This window comes from Caloenas nicobarica, chromosome Z (genome assembly GCF_036013445.1).
Source record: "Caloenas nicobarica isolate bCalNic1 chromosome Z, bCalNic1.hap1, whole genome shotgun sequence".
Classification (NCBI taxonomy): domain Eukaryota; kingdom Metazoa; phylum Chordata; class Aves; order Columbiformes; family Columbidae; genus Caloenas; species Caloenas nicobarica.
In genome coordinates this window covers 717,540-737,699 of record NC_088284.1, presented here as the reverse complement: position 1 = coordinate 737,699, position 20,160 = coordinate 717,540, and the positions used below count along the sequence as shown (strand labels likewise).

The following is a 20,160-nucleotide window of genomic DNA, read 5'->3' as shown; positions in this document are numbered from 1 at the left end:
CTCAGGTTCCACCTGTAATTCCCTAAAGGGTGAGTGAGCTGATGCTTCCACGTTAGAGATTCCTTTGGGTTCCAATAAACGTGACCCTTCACTCCCCATCGCCCACCCAGTCACCTGCCCATCACAGGCCGGTGCCGAGAGCTCGCCAACGATCGGCTCAAGTGTACAACCCTCAGCACTGGTCTAGAAAACAATCAATGAAGCACCTAATTTTTAACATGAGAAATAAGCTGCCTAGAGACTGCTGGTAACTGAGTAAATTTACAAAATCCAAAACTAGTGCAAGTCTTTTATTCACCATCTTCTTGAGCCTGTTTTTACAGAAAGCCTGCAACCCCCTTTTCACAGAAAGCACAGCTCAGTTATTTCTTAAAAAAAATTTAATTGAAATTCCATCTTTATGGCAAATAATACACAGTACGATTATAAAAATTGTTTGCGTTACATGAAGTTCAAGTCCTTGTTCAATCTGAAATGCATATGTTGGGCTAAACACAAGTATTTGTACACATCTGGCATTAAAAAATAAAAGGAACTTTTCTCTCTCTTGCAGCTGACACTTCATGTTGATTTCCAGCTCCCTGGGTGTGACAGAAACGGAAAATAAGGTGAGCTTTTTGATATTCCCAGGAAAAGCCCAGCCCTGTGGAGCCCAGCTGGGAACCCTCTTCTCCGGGGGAGCAGCTCGGCCCGGACACCACCCACAGCTCCACTTTGGGAAGCCATCATGTTTTCTAAAATGCAGCCAGTAATGTGGGACTTAAGTCAGAAGAACAGCCTGATTGTGAGCAAATTCTGCAAATCATCCCATTTGCAAAGCCCTTTCCTTCCCAGCCCTCTCCTCAAGACACCAGGGCTCTCAGCTCCTCCGTGGGTGTTTTGTCAGGGCATCTGTAAACGATAAACACTCGCAAACGACATAAAGTACCACAAAAGGAGTGTAATTAACAATGAAGGAAATCAAACGAGATGACTGTCGGAGGACGGAGCGTGTCCCGCTGCCAACACACAGGCACTCAGCCCTGCTCAGCCCGAGGCCGGGCCCGTCGGTAGCACCAAACAGGGTGCATGGGCCACCCGCAGCGCGGTCAGGACCACGACCTCCCAACGCAGCAGCGACATGTCCCCGGGCGCTGGGGACAAAGGCACGTGAACCGTGGGACCGGGCTCCTCCAGACACGGGCAGTGCAGCAAACACCTCTGAGTGAGCGCAACGCGGGACCCACCGACGCCTCAGGGACATCGGCTGTGAGAGGAGACGGATCCTTCCTCAGAATTACAGATTAAAACAATCTCTTGACCACAAATAGGATGTAGGAGACCAGCTCGGAGATGGGAAGCATCTAAGATAAGGCCAGATGAATTCCACTGTTCGGCAGCGTAGTCAGAAACACTCCCGAACAGAAAGCCCAGGATTAGAAGACTTCAACGGCAGCACAATCCCCACTGTTACTAGCCTCACTGTTATCCTGATTTCTATTACAAACATTAAGCAGAGCTGCTAGCTACCTTGCTCAGGCAGTTTTTCAGCAGCCTTCTGATGCTGCACTAAGACAAAACAATATGTGTTCAATAGCAGGACAGAGCGATATTCCACGATCTGTTCAGTGAAATGAAGAACCCACCAACTTCACGAGATGAGATCCATCTGCTAAAAGCTAGAAAATGAAGTGATTTCTACATTATGGTCTAATAGCAGCAACAGCCTTAGTAATTATCTCACTTGTGGTTACCATACTAAAAAGTGGATTTTAAATACCTGTTATTACTGGGACAAATGTAATGCCTCATGATCAGTGCTGGCTACACTTGCAGTGCTCTCTTCAGTATGGAAACAAAGAGCCAATCGGTATTTGCAGTATCGCAGTGTTCACATGAAGTTAACCTTTGCTTCCCAGCTTCAGCCACACTTGTAAATGTGGTGGCCACAGCCTGGACTGGAAGGTCACACACCCTTAGGCTGGTAGGAAAGAGGTGAAGTAGGAAGCTCTTACAAACCAGACTGCTTCCTGCTGACCCACACGTGTCAGCAGAGAAACGGGAACGCAGAAAGTTCTTTGTCCAACAGGAGACATAAGGCCAGCATTCCCTTCCCAGTTATATGGCAGACGCTTTTATTCTTTTGACATTGATTCAAAGCTTTTCCACGGAAATGTCACCCTTCCGTACCCATGCGATAACCTCACCCGCTCCGTCTGAGCGAGGGCAGGAATCGGCGTTGGGTCCCTGTCCTGCCGAGGCAGTGAGCGGAGAGCAGGAGCGGAGAGAGAGGAGAACGGGCTCCGAACGGCACGGGCACCGAGGGCCAAGGAAGACTTGGTTCTGCTGGAGCAGCGAGGGACTGCGGGACGCGCGGTTCCAGCACTGGAGCAAGTTCAGTCTGTGGTGCTACAATCGCACTGGGAAGCTGTGGGACGGCAGTGGAGACGCATCAATGGGCTCTGGAGACGTGGGAGCCCGCGGGCCCTGGCGAGGCTGCGAGCAGGACCCACCTCGCTCCATGGCAGGACTCAGTCCACCGGCTGCTCAACTCAGCAGCTGCTCATTGCTTTACTGCCTCATGTTTAATTCTTCTAACAAAAAATAGAATAAGATAAACCCCTGTTATAGCAACAAAGGCCTGGGGTTTTTTTTAACAACCCTATCCTTGAAAGATCAGAGGTTAAAACTACTTGTGGAATCGTGAGGCATGAACAAACAGAACTGTCTGAGCAGCATGGCATCTGCTGCTCAAACATCACCACTGGCCGAATCATCAGTTTACAGAAAACAACCTATATTGCCAAAGTACTGGCGTTTCAGTGCTAATTATGTCAAGTAAACATCTCTCTCCAGGAAGCCAACAGGACCAGACTGAGGTGCTCCGGTTCTGCTGCCCTGAAGTCCCCAATGCCACACGCGGGGCGGTGACCAGCCTGCAGAAAACCCCTCCTGTCCCAGGAGAACCCGGACACCGCTCACAGGGAGGGAATTCTGCCCCAAAAAGGGTGTTCACTCTACAGAACTCCCACTGCTCAGCAGTGGATCCAGCAGTGCCAAGGCACCCAGACACCTGCCAAAATGAGCACAAAGTTCAGCTGGGTTGTGACCGCGTCCTCCTGGTGCCATCACTGCCCAAATCTAACAAAGTTCGGCTGTTGACAAAGGTAAGCGCAGTGTCACCACCGTGTCCGTCAGTCCTGACCCATCACCAGCTCCGTTTGCAGTCACAACAGCAGCTGAGCTGATCAGTTGTGCCTCTGAACTCCACAGGTACCCACAAAACCCACTGGGCTGCGGCGCAGCGGGAAGCACAGAGCAGAGCTACCAACCTCCTGAGAGCAAGCCCACTGCCTACACTTACTTAACCCAACAGAGAAAGCCCTTTTAAATAATAATTCTTAAAAGCCATTTTGCTTAGAAGATAGAGCAACATCTTTTGATACAGACTGCTGATGGCAGCCAGACTGGAAACAGACAATTTGAGCATGTTCTTCACATCACCCAAGCAGGATTATTCTTTCCTTTCATGCTCCTCAACCGCAGTGGCTTTCCTGCAGAGAATGAGAGGGTTTTTTCTAGAAAATGTAAACAAATCTTGTGCGTTCTACTATCCCAGCTAAGCTTCCACCAGAAGTTTCTGGCAGGAGAGAAAAACCAAACCAAAACAAAGCCTTATCCTTACGTTCTAAAAAAATATGTGCATTATTTAAAAAGCATTAGAAGTCACTTGATCCTCAAACCTGCCTGAAAAACCACTCTTGGAAGAGACAATCAGTGACTACACTGGTTATACTGTACCTTAAGCAAAAACAAAACAAAGAATTGTATGCTTGACCTGGAAAGCTGAAATTAATACACTCATGACAAAACTGCATACAAATAAATCCCTGCAGAGGAAACAGAAGCTAATTGGTAGAAAAGGGTTTTTTAAAGTTTTTCAGTGCATACTTATGGGCTCATGCTAAGACCAATCAGAATCAGACGGAACGAGATCTTTTCACATCTTGCAGGATAAACGCCCGTATTTCCCTACTGTCTACAAACTCTTCGCAAACAAAGAAAACCTAAGGAAAAAAAAAAACCAAAAAACTCAAGTTGTCCTCATTGTCCCGTGAGGTTAACGTCACAGACCACCGCCTGCAGGGGGGAGGGCCTGGTCGAGCGGTTTGTCCCGGTGGCACCGTGTCCCAGGGCCGTTCCGTGCCACCCGCTGCTCTCCCAGTGCTCTCCCAGTTCACCCATCACAGCTGCTGGCTGGTGAAAAAGGCTTTTGTCTCCCTGCAGACGGGGTTGACGCAGAGTGGGCAGCACAGCGTTAACTGCCTGGAGCAGACTTCGTTCGACTGCAGGTGCGAGCAGACCAGGTCTGCCAGAGCCTGGAACACAGTTAATTAAACATGAGAACCGAGCAAACCCACCTACACACAGTAACAAAATGCTTTAACACGTGTCACACTGACTACTGACATCACCAAGTCGTGTATCCATCAGACTGTGTTTTTTAAGCACTTCCCTCTGCTACTTCAGGGAAAATCCTGCTTTAAAACTGCATCAGCATAATATCGTATGAGAAATATTTCATTAGACGATTACTACAAATGAATACAGAACTGTTTTTCTTTGTCAAACCAAACTTCTGAACTTCTTTACAACAAAGAAACAAACCCAACACAAACCGTGGTGAAAGAAAATACTTTGTGGTATATAGACAGGTATATAGAAGTGGTTTCCACTTCTGTTCTTCCACTCAAAATGCTTTAAAACTACAAGACAACACCCATAATCTAGCGGCTATTACAGCAAAGCAGGTACCTTGGAGAACAGTGGATTTCCATTAAGAGACTCCGCTCTTCTGATATTTTCAACTCCACACTGAATCAAAAACAAGGAGAAAAAAAGTTAAGTCTGCTGGAACCTTCACTGGCCAGCTTTCAAAAATTCTTCCTTTCTAGTTCATTCAGAAGTTCCCCCAAAATGCTGGAACTAAAGGCAATACCACATTTTTCAATATAGCAAAAATAACTATGATGCAAAATTTCACTCTGTTGCCAAAAATCAATTATTTTCTTTTAGTAAGGATAGTAGCAGTTAAAAGAGTTAAATGTAGAAAGCCAATTCTCACCTGTTTTGTGTTGCTGAAAATTGAGTTAAGCCAGTTCAGATTAATTTTCAATTTACAGAAACATAAAATTTGCACCAAATCACATTGCAAGAAGCAGCCACAAAGCAAATTTCAAAACAGGAAAAGTAATCTTGGAGCACCACTTTCCAAAGAGTTATAAAAACCACAGACCATTTACCTCATTCGCTAAAACTTGGGCATACTCAATATCCAGCTCATACAGTGTTTCAATGTGGTCGCTCGTGAACGCGATTGGGACCAACAGCATGTTCTTCTTTCCCCTCTGGCACAGCCCTTTAATGGTCTCATCTGTCTGTGGCCCAAGCCAAGGCATCGGTCCAACCTGTAGGAAAAGGGGGAGGCAAATTAAAGAGAAAAAAAAAAAAGGAAAAAAACCCCTCATTAAATCATTCTTACAATGAACACCCATGCTTTCTTAAGCAGGACAGCACAGACCAGATCATGTTTAAGATGGGGCCAGTTATTTGTATTTCCCTGCTTCTGATAGTACGTCTCTGTTAATTTTCTTATGAAGACATATTGTCCTGCTGTTTAAATCCCAAAGAAACAGAACCTGGGCTGGCCTAAACGAGACTCTTACTAAAATAAATGACAGTTTAAATACAGGTCTGCTGTTTTCAGTTCAACAACACCCTGGCCAGGGTTTACCTGCCTTTTCCAGGGCATTCTGCCCTTTCCCCTTTACTATTCGGGGCTGATGTACCATAATATGCAATTTGGAGAACAAGACAACAATGGCATGACGGGCGTAACGCCCCTGCGACGTAAGGTCCCTTGTACTATGTAATTCTGGTAGAACTGATGTTCCTTGCTGTTCGCAGTAGTGCTATAATAACAAGTACAAAGTCATGCAAGCAGCCTCTGTCAGAACAACGAAGCCTGTTTGGATCAGGCTCATGTTATTATTCAGAATGCCCACTGCACAGTGATGACTTCGGAAAAATTGCTCGGAGATCCTCAAAAAGCAACACCTTAAAAATCCAGCAAGTGCTCAATTCTTGCTTCTGACAGAGAAAGACAAATGCCAAACTGGATGTTATGAGACCATAGGTTTTCTAACAGACACAAAACATCTACTTTAAAAGGATGCAATATAGAAAAAAGGTGAGAAATTGTGGATAAAGAGTATCCACAAAGACTGAATTTGAGTAAAATTTCGGGATTCTGTTCTAGCAGAAACACTTGCTGAAAAAGGGCAAAAGGCACAGAGGTTATGACCTTCTCAAGGTGTAAGATCCCAAACTCCATGCCCTGCAGCGCCTCTCTGCGCACGTACCTTGGACTGCCACACCAGCCGGTACGGGTTGGAGTAGTTCAGCTTCTCCATGACCCTCTGCACAGTGGCTCCCACTTCTTGAGGGTACGGATCGCCACGGTTCACCACCTGCAACACAACGCACCACACCTCTAGCTGCAGGGAACACGGCTGGGCAGAGGGCACCCCCAGACTGGGGAAGGGGAACGTGCCGTGCAGGATGTGACTGCTCGCTGGGTGCAATGTGACTATCGAGTGCCTGGCTCATCCCAAACAGGGAAGAAAAACTGTGTTCCTGTCCGGCAAAATCAACCATGAAGCTGCTTTGCCAGTACACCTACTCCTCCTCCTTCACACAATAAAAAATAAATTCTTCCATCATTGTATATAGATATGGTTACACTTTGGTAACAGCACTACATTTTTGAAAAACGATCTGAGAGCCATGTCACTGGAGTTGCTCGTTGCTAACAGAGGATCCAGTCATTTATTGCAACCTTGCAAAGATTTTACTTTCATTTCTTCAGGTAAAGTATTATCACCGCTTTCTAGAGGTGAAGAAATAACCCAGTTTTCCCCTCCATTACCATCTGCATTTGAGCTGGCAGGTCGGTGAGGCCATGAAAGCAGCCAGGGAGTGTGACCCAACCCGGAGTGGCCACAGTGACGTCTGTCGCTTCCAGAGCTGCATCAGCCTTCCAGCTGCAACTCGCCAACTCGCCTCCCTGCTCCTTTTACATGTGCCGGGCACTCCCACAGCTGGGGCCCACCCCGCGGTGTGCGAGCCCAGACCCACCACTGAGCCCAGCCCAGGACTCTGGTCTAACAGGGACAGAAACGACCCGATAGAACTCACAGACATGGGCAGCGAGTGAGCTGAGAAGAGGATGACAACGTCTTTCCTTCTGTCGGGCGGAAACATGTTCAGTTCCTTCTGTATGTGATCAGTGAAGCACTGTTCAGAAAAAAAACCCAACAAAACAAAGCAGAGACCTGAATCAGAAGCACTGAGAAGCACTATGTGATCTCAAATGACCCAACACAGGCAACTTCAACATTCCAGGTTGCCTTAAGAACTTCAAAATCCCCTTTGGTACGTGTGGGGCAACAGCAAGAGACAGCACGTATTGCACGCTGTCCAGGATAGCGTATCACCCAGGGCCAGTCCAAACACATCAAAGGCCTTTGTGAACTTCTGATCATCCCAAGGGTTTTAAGATGCCAGTAACAAGCTGATGGAACACAAGGAACTCAACCCAGCTCTCCTCCGTCTTCTTTTAGTACATTCTACAGCTAAAAATCTCGTAAGCTTTGTTAGAAGTTAAGACATGATCTAAGTCAAGTGTTTCTTCAGAATGTTTCTGTTGCTTAACATGATGCTGTGTTATTACAGGTAGCAAGTACTTCTAGAAAGGAACCTCAGCAAACGTGTATTTCCTTAGGTCTCTGCTGTTGTAAGGTCAGGTGCAATGCAAAGATCCCAGGTTCCTCCACCAGCCCAAGGAAACCCCAGGGAACGGCGACTCGGCCCCATCTCAGACACGCTCGGTTCCCACCTTGCGCTGCTCACGTCAATGCTCACACAAATGCACACCTGAATGAGCAGGGGATGTGTGGGCCATCGGTCGATTATACTCCACTTCATCTTTGGCTTCTCCCCCTTTTTATGATAGTGGCGATAAATGGCATTTAAACTGCTTCCTGAAAGGCAGAGAATTAAGAATGTAAGTTCAGCCAAGGAATTAGCAACTTGTCAGATGAAAACAGTTTTGTAGCAAGGTATTATATTTTAAAATGATATTTTTTAATGCTATATATTTAACATTTTAAAAATACTTAATATTTTAAAAATATTTAAAATGCAAGCATAAATCAGAACTGAGAGCCTCAAACGGGAACAACCATATCAAAGTTCATACAATGTACCAAGTATATCAAAGTTCATATAATGTGCCAGCCAAGAACAATTTGCTAAACGATTATTTAACTGAAGAACAATTATTGCTCTAGTCTCCATGAAGAAAGCTCACTCAGTGGTGTTCCTGAGCCTTCAGTTTATGTTATCTCACCATCGCGATGGTAACATAAAGCTATCCTGAATAAAGAAGTCTCTACCCAAAATTTGGAATTACAGGAAACTCTGAGGAGCTTGAGCTGGCAATGGAGCCCTGGGGAAGGGACATTCTGAGCGGGGGACACTGGCAGTGACGCTCCCCGGGCTGGCAGACAGAAACATGGACGCGTTCCCCCAGTACAGACACAGGGCCGCGTTCCCCCGGTACAGACGCAGGGCCGCGTTCCCCGGTACAGACGCAGGGCCGCTGTGCCCGCAGACTCACCGGTGGTGGAGCAGCTGTACTGCGGGTACTGCGTGAAGGCGATGGCTCTCTCCACGCCGTCCCGCTCCATCTCCTCGATCGCCTCCTCGGTCAGCGGGTGCACGTAGCGGAAGCCAATGTAGTACTTGTGAGGCGCTGCCGGCCACACACAGCAAGGCAAACAGCAGAAAACAACGAAGAACTCTCAGTAACATCTCATTAGTAAGTACAAAGTACAGAAACACCCAGACTGCAACTACTGAAATGAACTTGATGGTTTTCTGGCTACTTTTCTAAACCACTGTCATATAAATGCATCTTTCTTTGGCCAAGTATTTTTGTGGTCACTCACTTTGCTGTTAGTAGAATTCAGAAGTGATTAATACTATTGTTTGCTTCCACAAGAAGCACCATTCTTCTGGTTTTACTTAAGTTTAGCAGAGACGTGCTTTCCAGACCCTACAGAGCTCCGACATTTTACTGGGCAAGTTCTGATTTAAAGGCAGTATTGCCAAAACCGCATCATTATGAGATGCCAAATGCACACTGCTGTGCCCTAACACAGACCACAGCGACAGATGTGCTACGGGCTTCCTAACGGCGCAGCTCAACACGCTTACTGAAACCACAGCTCGGGTGTTTAAATACACAAATATAACTTAAATGCCAAAACCCTGGGAAAGACGAGGCTTTCTTCACTCTGCTGTGCAAAAGCAAATACATTGCTTAAGCATTTTGCACATTCCAGGAAATTTTACTTACCTAAACTTCCAAATGTAATTGGGCTGCAATTTTGTGTTTTCCATTTGTCATCTCTAATCTTTTGGGTGTCAGCTGCGAGGTTTGGGGAGCATGGTCTGGTTACGGGGAGGGAGGAAGGGGAGGTTTGCTAGTTTATTTTGGTTTTTTAAAGCAGAGGACAGAGGTTCGTAGGAGAACAAAAGCAAAGTTCCTTTTCAGGGTTTCCGGGTCAGCGGCTCTGAACGAACATGCCCCGCGTTTCTGGAGGAAGCAGATGTCCCGTGCTGGGTGTCTGTCCGCCCGTCTGTGTAGGGTTCGGAGAACAGGTTTGGTCAGCCCCAGTTCTCTGGGAGCAGCAGCAAATAATGACCCAGCTTCAGAAGCCCCGCAAGCCAGGAACCTCATTAATATTTTTAAACACTCTTAAAACAAGTCCGACTAACCAGAGCACAGACAGTGGGAGTTTAACCTGGGAAAGGACACACTGGGAAAAAGCACGGCCAACTTGGAAACTGCCTGCAATGCTCTCCAGTATTATGTTTTGTCCTGGCAGCCAAGGAGAGATTCTCATGTCTGTACACATCTTTTGCTGTTACAGTTCGGCTCAGAACTACTGGAAACAGAGTGACACCTCTTTCCACAAAGAGCTGCCAGCCTGAAGAACCTATGTGACTCCCTCATCCTGTGAGCTTTCAATCTGCTGACACAGGAATCTCGACTAAAATACAGCTTGGAAGAAACACCACAAATCATTATAATTAAAAACAATTAAAAAGTAAGACGTGCCTTAATGAAATATGATTACCATTGCAAGACATTAGCCTATTAGAAGCCAGAACTAAAAAATCAAACCAAAACCCAAAAAACAATAGAAACAGATTTTCCTGTCATCATGTTTGTATGTTTTATTCTCACAGGCTACTAAGCCTGCCCAGCCCCACTCATTCAGAAGGAAGAACTCTTATTCATTTTCAGAGAGCTGCCTGTAACAATGAAGATTCATTTAAAAATGATTTTGTTCCCAGATGACATGGGTGAGGATGTTTATTTACTACTTTAGATTAGTCCCATTGCCAAAGTATCACATGTCAAATGGATACTACAAGTCGGTGAATCAGCACATTGATTAATTTACGCAGGAGGACATTCACTGGCGGTTATTGACACTGTCTAACATGAGCTCTTCACCAACTGCAAATAAACAGCAACTATAAACTCTACGCCCCAAAAGTCCAGATCAAGGTAAAACAAGTATCCAAAGTATTTCTCCTTTGCCATGTGTTTTAAGTCTTACCACCAAACCTGCCAGTTACTCATTAACAGGGCTCCGTGCTTCTGAAGTGCCCACGATATTCCAAAACGCACAGCCCTGTCTGGAAGCACATCCAGCTGCTTCAAGCTACTCTGAAGCAGCACAGGACTCCGTGTCGCTGCAGTGTTCCTTGAAATGCGTAAGGAAACGGTTCGCACTCAAGTCAATTGTCAGCAATGGTTGGCACCTTCATTTTTTTAAACTGCAGCTACTGTTAGGTAAAAAAGCAGGTCTCTGAACAGCTTATCAGGTATAAGAACTGCACAGAGGGAGGCGTGACTGCACAAAAAGTTCTCACCAAACAAAAGCAAGTGGGAGTGGTACACTGAGAAACACAGATAAACTTTCTAAGCGTTATCTCCAGAACCTGCTGCACGCCTGACCCTTCGGGGTACGGCTGCTGCAAATGCCGCTGCCTCGGGCGCTGCCGCCAGGCGCTGTTCTGCACTCGTAGGGGCCACAGCGGGCACGAAGCTAGAGAGCAGCATCTGCAGAAAAAGGACTGAACATCATCAGAATGAAGGTATCAGTGACACCTTACACGAACAAACGAAATTAATTTGGTTCCAGCCTTCCAAGAGCACTACTTTTCACCTCCCAGAGCCTTTTACCAATCTTCTAGCTCTAGCCCTTTTCCACACATGTCTGGAGCAGATGCCACAAAGAACTAAAAATAGCTGCCATGAGAGGCAAGACACAGAACGTGGCTGTCACTCTTGAGCGGCTACGTGAATGTGGAAGCTTAGAATTTCTAGTGCTGCCACTCGCATTTATTAATGCCATGGATTTAGTGTCACAGAGCAAGGAACTGTAGCATAAAAGGTACTGTAAGCAAATGACGTCTGGCCTTCAGCGAGCAGCAGAGACGAACCAGACTTCTCGTTCATCACAGCTAACTGCACAACACCACAAGCTGAAGTCAAACTCACAACTCATTTGAAAGCAGTTTAGCTAAACTAGTGAAAATTCACCACGAATGCACTTAACCTGGGTGACAAATGACTCGCGCATCAATTTGGCTGGAGGTTTTAGGAGAGGGATTGAACAGGGCTGAATCACAAATTACAGTTATGCAAATGACCGCGGTTGTCCGTCTGCACACCCGGCCCATGGCAATCACATGGCAAAACGTGGCAGCTGAAGACTCAGTGAAAGGACATTCACAGGAGCATCTGCACTGTTTCCACCACAGCAGTGCTGGGAGGCAGCGTGGCACAGGGTAACGTGCGAGTCACAGCTCCCTGCGTGTGGGGCAAGCTTCAGAGCGACTCCGTGACCCGGGAGCAAGGCTGTGTTCACCTTTAAAGTTCTCTGGTTATCCCAGACCTGGCACAGACAGTTATCTGCTTCTGCCCACGGCAAGCCGTTAGGCCTTATCTCCCGTGCACGCCGGGGTGGGGCTCTGCTATTGCTCAAACACACCCTGCACGTTCATCTCCAAAACTGAAACTGCGTCTGGCCTTCCAACCCACCTCCTCTTCAGTCCCAAAATCCAGCCTCACTGGTGTGCGTTCTTTTATCCGTTATTAATAGTTATGGATTCAGACAACATTCCAAAGGCTCTGGATACATCCGAGTGATAATTGCAGAGGGACATTTCCACGGAACAAAAGACACCTGTGGCTCTGGAGAGCAGTCAGACTCCCGACACCCTCCCTCGCAGTCACCCGTTCCCTATGGGTGGCTCTTCATGCAAGATGAAACACGTCAGAATCATAGAAAGGTGGACATCAGCAGGGCAGCTTTGCAGCCTGGGCACAGACAGAGGTGGCAGCCGGAGCTCAGCACATGCTGGGTGGTTACATGTTTGGTTGGTGGTTTTCGGTGCTCTGTTGTGTTACGCAGGCTGACTGAGTACTGACAGTACTCTCCGAACTCAAAGCCATTCTCCAATGTAGCCACAAAACTGACCACAGCACAAAAACATATTTGCACGCCTGGGAATGCCATGCTTTCATATATGCTGAATTTTTAACAAATCAGAACTCCTGCGATATTGGTGTTAGCATTTCCTATCAGGACTGAGAACACTGTTCACACAATAAAAATGAAGAATCGAAAGCTGCTTTACAAGTGTATACTGTCAACACACGAGACAGAAGAGACTTTAAGCAAGCAGAGTGAGGACGTACCGGTGCGAGGGGACATGCTGTCCAGCAGCTTCACCATGCCCTCCCCCTGCAGCGCCGTCCACTTCTTGATGGGCGATCCGCCTCCGATCCTGCTGTACTGCTCCTGGATCTTCGGTGTGCGGCGTTTGGCAATGAACGGTGCTAATTTACTAAAGCATTCCAAAGGAACACGTATTAAAATCATCACCCAAACTGCCACCCCTTTCCCCAAATCTCTGCTGCAGTGGGTTTTCCGTGGCGATCTCCCCAAACTACAGCAAGCCAGCACTGCGTGGCTTGTTTAATGTTTTATTCCATTGCCCTTCCCAACCTTACTAGGTGAACAGGAAAACACAATTTGCAATTATCATAGAATCATAGAAGAAGATTAGATTAAAAGAACATTAGATTAGAAGAGAACGATTTTGGCATGCCTATTTCCAGTGAATTGTAACACCGTTTCTTGCACTGATTGGTCCCAAGATGAAACAGTCTTAAGAATGTCAATAAACACAGAAGTTACAGCTAAGACAGCAACACCCAACACTGACTGTAACGCAGGAGTTCGCAGCGTTTCTCACTTTTGAGCTGGAAGCGTCATTAGATCTCTGTCCAGGAAAAGACGAAGCAAGAAATCATGCACGTCATCCAGCCGTTCTGGACCTCCCATGTTTAACATCAAGATTCCTGTTTTAGGTTTCCTATGGAAGCAAGAGATATTTCAAATTCTAGTAAACTACTGCTTTTATTATTATATATTATTATGACAAAACAATCAGCTTATCCTTCTCCATTTGTCTTTTGTAAAAGCAGCATCCTATTTAGAAGTTCATCCTGCTTACGTAAAAATACAAACTACAAGCATGAATAGCCAGAGAGCAAGTATTTACATGACCTTTACTTAAAAAAACCAAACAAAAAACCCAAACCATTTCACAACACAGAGTTTAACGGGAAATTGGCAGCTGAAGGCTGCCTGGGAGGTTATAAAACAGGGCGCAAGGAACTATCTCAGCTGAATGCCAGCTGTACATTCCAAGCAAACCAAGCAGCAGCCTCTGCAGAAAGCAGACGAGCTACCCACACAGGTCTTTGTCTTCAGTACTTTGGAGACACATCTCGCCTCCTGAAGCAGTGAAAGCAGCAAAGAGCCATTCTACACATAAGATAAGTGCAGGGTTGGCTCTGTTTGTGTTGTTGTTCTGTTGGTTGGTTGTTTTTTTTCCCCACAATGGGTTTTCTATCGCGGTGCAGGTCTGCAGCGTTCCAAGGATAACGTCCCTCTGAGCAGAGCAGAGCAGATGGCGGCACCACCTCGTACAGAAACGGCTGCTGATCACAGCTCTCACCCAGGAGCTGCGTTTCCCCATGGAACCGATTCCCCTGCCCAAGGGAGCCCGGTGACCAGGACCTCCCCAAATGGAGCCAAGACTGCCTACGGAGCTTTGCCCTCCCCTCCTTAACACCAAAGTCTCACAAAAGGACATTGAGAGGAGCCCATGCCTGCCCAGATGGGCCGGGACCTGCGTTTCCATTCCCTTCCTCCTGGAGCATCTATCAGGAGGTTGCTGAATAAAGCCCAGGAAGCAGGAACCAGAATCTCAAATAATATAATCCTACTGTTTGTTCTTCTTCTATTGTTTCTGCGCTGCCTCAGGCCCTACTGTGGGCCACGGCCCGGCTGCAGAGAACGAGGCATCCTCACTCACAGGACTGGGAAAACGAGAGGCTGCAGAGTGCAGCCGGCCAGATAAAAGCAATCACACACGCACGAAACTCTAGATCAAGCCCCGTGACTGCCAGGTTTTACTACACAAGTGGCTTTGTGCAAGTCAAGCAGCACAGCGTATCAGAGCGGGACAGCAGGCAAGGAGAGCCGGGCACACCCGCCCAGGCCTCGCTGCAAACTCACCGCACGTCTGGCTGGATTTCGGGTTTGGTGCTCTCCGTCACGGCGGCCGCCGTCGCCTGGCCTCTCCATCGCACTGGGACCCGCAGGTGAGAGCTGCTCCTCACAACTGGAAGACAGATAACAGCACATTGATAACCCTGCACCAGACAGGCACTAACCGCACACAAACACGCTCGGCCGTACCGCAATGCTTGGCGTTCCTCCCTTAAGCTCAGGTCCTGGAATCTAAGACAGTCATAAAACAGCAAGGTTCTACCTTTCTTTAAACACTCTGTACACTAAAGGCTTTTCAGACATCAGGTAGCAACCTAAAACCAACCAAGAGCCTCACTGATCTTTAAGCTCCAACCATAAGTCCAAAATAACTGGTGACAACACAAGAGAACCTATGCAGGGCTGGCACGCTGAGGAATTATGTCAAACTATGTAACTCCTCACAGTGCAGACACAGCTGGGCTAACTCTAGACAAGCAAAGTATTTCTGCACCACCTCTACAATGCAGGTTAGATGTTTGTTAACGTAGGGTCCCCAGCAAACCCCGGGACGGAAGGTCAGCACCCCTGAGCCCCTCAGCCCGGCGCTGTGTTGGGCACACTGCGCAGCCGTCTGTCTGCCCAGCACCACAAATTCTGCTGTTCCTGGATTTCAGCATCAGCCAAACACCAGGATACTTTACCTCCCACCCGCTGGTTACTGTCTGCTTTTTCAAAAGCACACTTTGTTTTCCTTAGGAGTTCATAGTCATTACATGACACTTTTGAGTGCAACAATAGTGTGAATTGCCCAAGATAAAAGAAATTGTTCAATTCTGCATCGCTGGCTCTCCAGCAATCGTTTGGTGCGACGCTTCCCTGGCCAGACTGCGGGAGATCAGCAGCAATTGAGCCCCAGCAGCACAGAGCTCGGGGTCCCCTGCCAAGAGGAGCATCGTGCAGTTCACAGCTCCCTAATAACATCCGGAACAGGCTGAATGCGCTCAAAACCCACTGAAATCAATGACAGCAAAAAGCATCTTGCAAATCCAGCTTCTTACTGGGGATTAGGCGTGTGTAGCTGTGGATGCCTGTGTCTGCAGTGATATAAAAGGCTACAGACTAAAGAACTTCCATTCAAGCACCACTGATGCCTGAAAGACTCTCTTCAAATATTTATATTCTTCCTCCAGGTCTTAGGTTATTACTTTTTGAAGCACTGACACTGTATGTAGATTATATAGAATACAAAGGCTGTATTGATCCTTCTGCACTGTAAATAGATACTGTAAAGCATTTGTTTTACTTAAGGTGAGGTTCATGCACATTTCTATCTGCATCACAAAGCACATGACGCAAAACACACAGGATGAGCAACGATGATGATTCCAACTTCCTGGAAAAAAAAGTATTCTTTTGAAAGTTTGAGAAATAACACAATGGCAGGATTGGATCTCCGGCACCCAGGCAGGGTGACACAGCACCCCGGTGTGCCCGCTGGTGCAGTGTGTACAGAGAGAAAGCGAAAGAGCTGCTGCGGACAGGGTGCACAGAACCGCGTGTTGTAAAACAGCGTGCAGAACCGCCTGTTGTACAACTGTGCACAGAACCGCCTGTTGTACAGCAGCGCACAGAACCGCCTGTTGTACAGCAGCGCACAGAACCGCCTGTTGTACAACAGCGCACAGAACCGCCTGTTGTACAACAGCGCACAGAACCGCCTGTTGTACAACTGTGCACAGAGCCGCCTGTTGTACAACAGCGCACAGAACCGCCTGTTGTACAACTGTGCACAGAACCGCCTGTTGTACAACAGCGCACAGAACCGCCTGTTGTACAACAGCGCACAGAACCGCCTGTTGTACAACTGTGCACAGAGCCGCCTGTTGTACAACTGCGCACAGAACCGCCTGTTGTACAACAGCGCACAGAACCGCCTGTTGTACAACTGCGCACAGAGCCGCCTGTTGTACAACTGTGCACAGAGCCGCCTGTTGTACAACTGCGCACAGAACCGCCTGTTGTACAACAGCGCACAGAACCGCCTGTTGTACAGCAGCGCACGGAGCCGCCTGTTGTACAACTGTGCACAGAGCCGCCTGTTGTACAACTGTGCACAGAACCGCGTGTTGTACAACAGCGCACAGAACCGCCTGTTGTACAACTGTGCACAGAGCCGCCTGTTGTACAGCAGCGCACAGAACCGCCTGTTGTACAACTGTGCACAGAACCGCCTGTTGTACAACTGTGCACAGAGCCGCCTGTTGTACAACTGTGCACAGAACCGCCTGTTGTACAACTGTGCACAGAGCCGCCTGTTGTACAACTGTGCACAGAACCGCGTGTTGTACAACAGCGCACAGAACCGCCTGTTGTACAGCAGCGCACAGAGCCGCCTGTTGTACAACTGTGCACAGAGCTGCCTGTTGTACAACTGTGCACAGAGCCGCCTGTTGTACAGCAGCGCACAGAACCGCGTTTTGTACAACAGCGCACAGAACCGCCTGTTGTACAGCTGTGCACAGAGCCGCCTGTTGTACAGCAGCGCACAGAACCGCCTGTTGTACAACTGTGCACAGAGCCGCCTGTTGTACAGCAGCGCACAGAACCGCGTTTTGTACAACAGCGCACAGAACCGCCTGTTGTACAGCTGTGCACAGAGCCGCCTGTTGTACAGCAGCGCACAGAACCGCCTGTTGTACAACTGTGCACAGAGCCGCCTGTTGTACAGCAGCGCACAGAGCCGCCTGTTGTACAGCAGCGCACAGATGTGCATGGACAGTCGATATAATGCACTCGTAGCGTTACGACAGCTCTGAAACGGGATCGTAACTGTACTTATTACCCACATCTCCTCCCCGCAACGGGTCTCATTGTGAAAAAGCAGCCTGCGAAAGCTCAATCAAGGCTGCTTTTTACACAAACACGTTCTGAAACGGAAAGCGCCTCATTTAAAATGAAGCTCCAGGGAGGCGGGGCGGGGGGGGGCGGCGCGGACAATGAAACACCGAGCCCGTTAGCAGCAAACGGCGAATTTCTCTGCGACGAGAAAGCCCGCAGCCCTCGGGGAGGACAAATCACCCCCCCGCCCGCCGGGCACTCCGCCGGCTCCGGGACGCGGGGAGCGGAGGCCCCGGCGCTGCCGCCGGCGTTACGCAAAGACACCTCGTTGTGTAACGCGGTCCCGCCGCCCTCCGGCCCTCGCAGCCCCCCGCGGCGCGGCCGGCAGCCCCCACCCCGCCCGCCGGCCCCCCGTGCCCGGTACCCGCGGCCGGCGCCCGCACACTCACGGTGACGCGCCGCTCGTCCGGCGGCGGCGGCAGCGGCGGCGGCGGCGGCGGCCATCTTGGCGGCGGCCGCCCGCATTCCCTCAGACAGCCCCGCCACCGCCCCTGCGGCTCCGACAGCTCTACCGCCCACCGCCGCGTCCGCCACCGCCCCCCGGCACCGCCCCCGCTGCCGTACGGCAGCGGGGGCGGTGCCGGGGGGCGGTGGCGGACGCGGCGGGGGCCGGGGTAGATGGGGCAGCCGTCAGTCCGCTCAGTCCCCTCAGCCCGCCGTTCCCCTCAGTCCCCTCAGCCCGTCAGTCCCCTCTGCCCCTCAGCCCGCCATTCCCCTCAGCCCCTCAATCCCCTCAGCCCCTCAATCCCCTCAGTCCGCCATGCCCCTCAGCCTGCCATTCCCCTCAGCCCCTCAATCCCCTCAGCCCGCCATTCCCCTCAGCCCCTCAGTCCCCTCAGCCCGCCATTCCCCTCAGCCCCTCAATCCCCTCAGCCCGCCATTCCCCTCAGCCCCCTCAGCCCCGGCTGCATGGCCGTTACCGCAGGGCTCACGAATGAGAGATCCAAGCACCCCACGATGAAAACGAAAGACACCGATATCTAGTTTTTATTCCAAGGGAAACTTAACAATGGCACCCCTCGCGTTATGCCGCGGTTATGTTTTGAAGGGTTGCTTGGCAAGGGGACGTGCTGGAATAAAAAGCACTCAGGCGTCGCCAGCCCTGGAGGGGTTTAAAAGGCGTTTAGGTTGTTAGAGACATGGGTTAGTGCAAGAGTTATGGTTGGACTTGATGATCCTAAGGGTCTCTTCCAACTGAAATGATTCCATGATTCTATGATCTCTTAGCTTTACACAGGCTCTAAGAAAGCTGCAAATCTTATAAAAATGTATGTTTCAAAATTTTTTTTAAATCCTGGAGGGCTTTCTCAGCAGACACTTATTCAGTCTTGGTCAGCCTTTGTGGTGAACCCATGTACAACAATCCTTGTCCCTCATGAAGAACCTGGTGGATCCCAGCCCGTCTTTCAGGGGACATGAACCCATCGCCTCCTCCACCACCCAACCCCTTTGCTCTGGTAATTCTCTGCTCCTCCGAGGGAGCTGAAGCCATAGGTACACGCGCTGTTTACAACGAGCATCATTTACAGGATTTCCTTCGCACGCTGGGAGGACCAGCATTTCTCAGCTGGAGGCAGATACCTGCAGACCTGGATTTACACCCAGCAGCACCTCTGCATCCCGTCACGGTGCAGGTTGTGCTTCTCCAGCCCCGGCACGGATGCTGGAACCACAGGCGGCTGTCGGGGGACTGGAGGGGTCCGACAGGGATGTCCTGCTGGCCCTGCTGTGCAGCTCTGCGGCTCGGGACTCTCACTGCCACAGCCCTTGCTCCTCTTTTCCACCTACACCTGGACAGCAGCACTGCAGGAACTGCAGCCGAGGAGCAGGACCAGCTGGGACTTAAAATGACAGGTCTTAAAACATCCAACTCTGATGGGAACGCTGCAGGAACACCGCTAGCCCAAAGAACAAGTATAGCAGCAAATGTGATTAAATCATCCCTGAATGTAAACTTACAATCAAAGAGCCTGGAAACGAGCATTCTGGATGGCTGCCAGGAACACCCAGAATCATCGTGTTTTAAATCACTGCAGACATAATCACTCAGCAAACACAAAACCACAACTGATAGGACATAGAAATAAAATCAAGATCCATTTATCAATCTCTAAAAGCATTTTTTTTTTAAATGATCAAAACCCTGAATTGAGCCTCGATGATAAATCAGGAACTGCAGCAATCGTATTTTAACATAGCAAAGGTCGGTTTTGAAGTGGCTGCCTCAGGAATGTCTCCTCCTTACTCTGGCGGTAGATTTGCATGGGCTGTTGCTGACACAGGATCCTTCCCGCGCTGGGCTCGCCCAGCCCCACCAGCAGAGCACCGAACCGCACAGTCTCTGTCAGGTTCCACTCCACGTCTTCCATCCCAGCCACCGGGTAAGCTCCTTTTCTGATCTGCCTCTTCCAGCAGCAGCTCCTAAGCACTCAGACCTTCCTCCTGTAGCTCCCCTGGTACGGAGGCTTTTACCCTTCACGAAGCAGCTCAGCCAGAGACATTTTTCTAAAGT

At 49.0% G+C, this 20,160-nt stretch overlaps 1 protein-coding gene across 1 annotated transcript; it reads right to left on the bottom strand.

Annotated features, from left to right (window-relative positions):
• Nucleotides 1-277: 277 nt before the first annotated feature.
• Nucleotides 278-18,191, bottom strand: FECH (ferrochelatase). Its single transcript, XM_065657134.1, has 11 exons — nt 18,038-18,191; nt 14,775-14,880; nt 13,444-13,563; nt 12,884-13,032; nt 8,720-8,854; nt 7,975-8,081; nt 7,237-7,335; nt 6,402-6,509; nt 5,283-5,447; nt 4,795-4,854; nt 278-4,358 (listed from the first exon to the last, which is right to left on the bottom strand). Exons 1-11 carry the CDS (start codon nt 18,111-18,113, stop codon nt 4,224-4,226), a joined length of 1,260 nt encoding a protein of 419 aa, XP_065513206.1. The 5' UTR covers nt 18,114-18,191; the 3' UTR covers nt 278-4,223.
• Nucleotides 18,192-20,160: the final 1,969 nt, after the last annotated feature.

Coding starts and splice junctions, on each gene's coding strand:
- FECH (XM_065657134.1), bottom strand. CDS start 18,113: ATGCGGGCGGCCGCCGCCAAGATGGCCGCCGCCGCCGCCGCCGCTGCC. Junction 6,510..7,236: donor CTCACTCGCTGCCCATGTCT/GTGAGTTCTATC, acceptor GTTGTGTTGCAG/GTGGTGAACCGTGGCGATCC. Junction 5,448..6,401: donor GGCTGGTGTGGCAGTCCAAG/GTACGTGCGCAG, acceptor CTTTTCCTACAG/GTTGGACCGATGCCTTGGCT.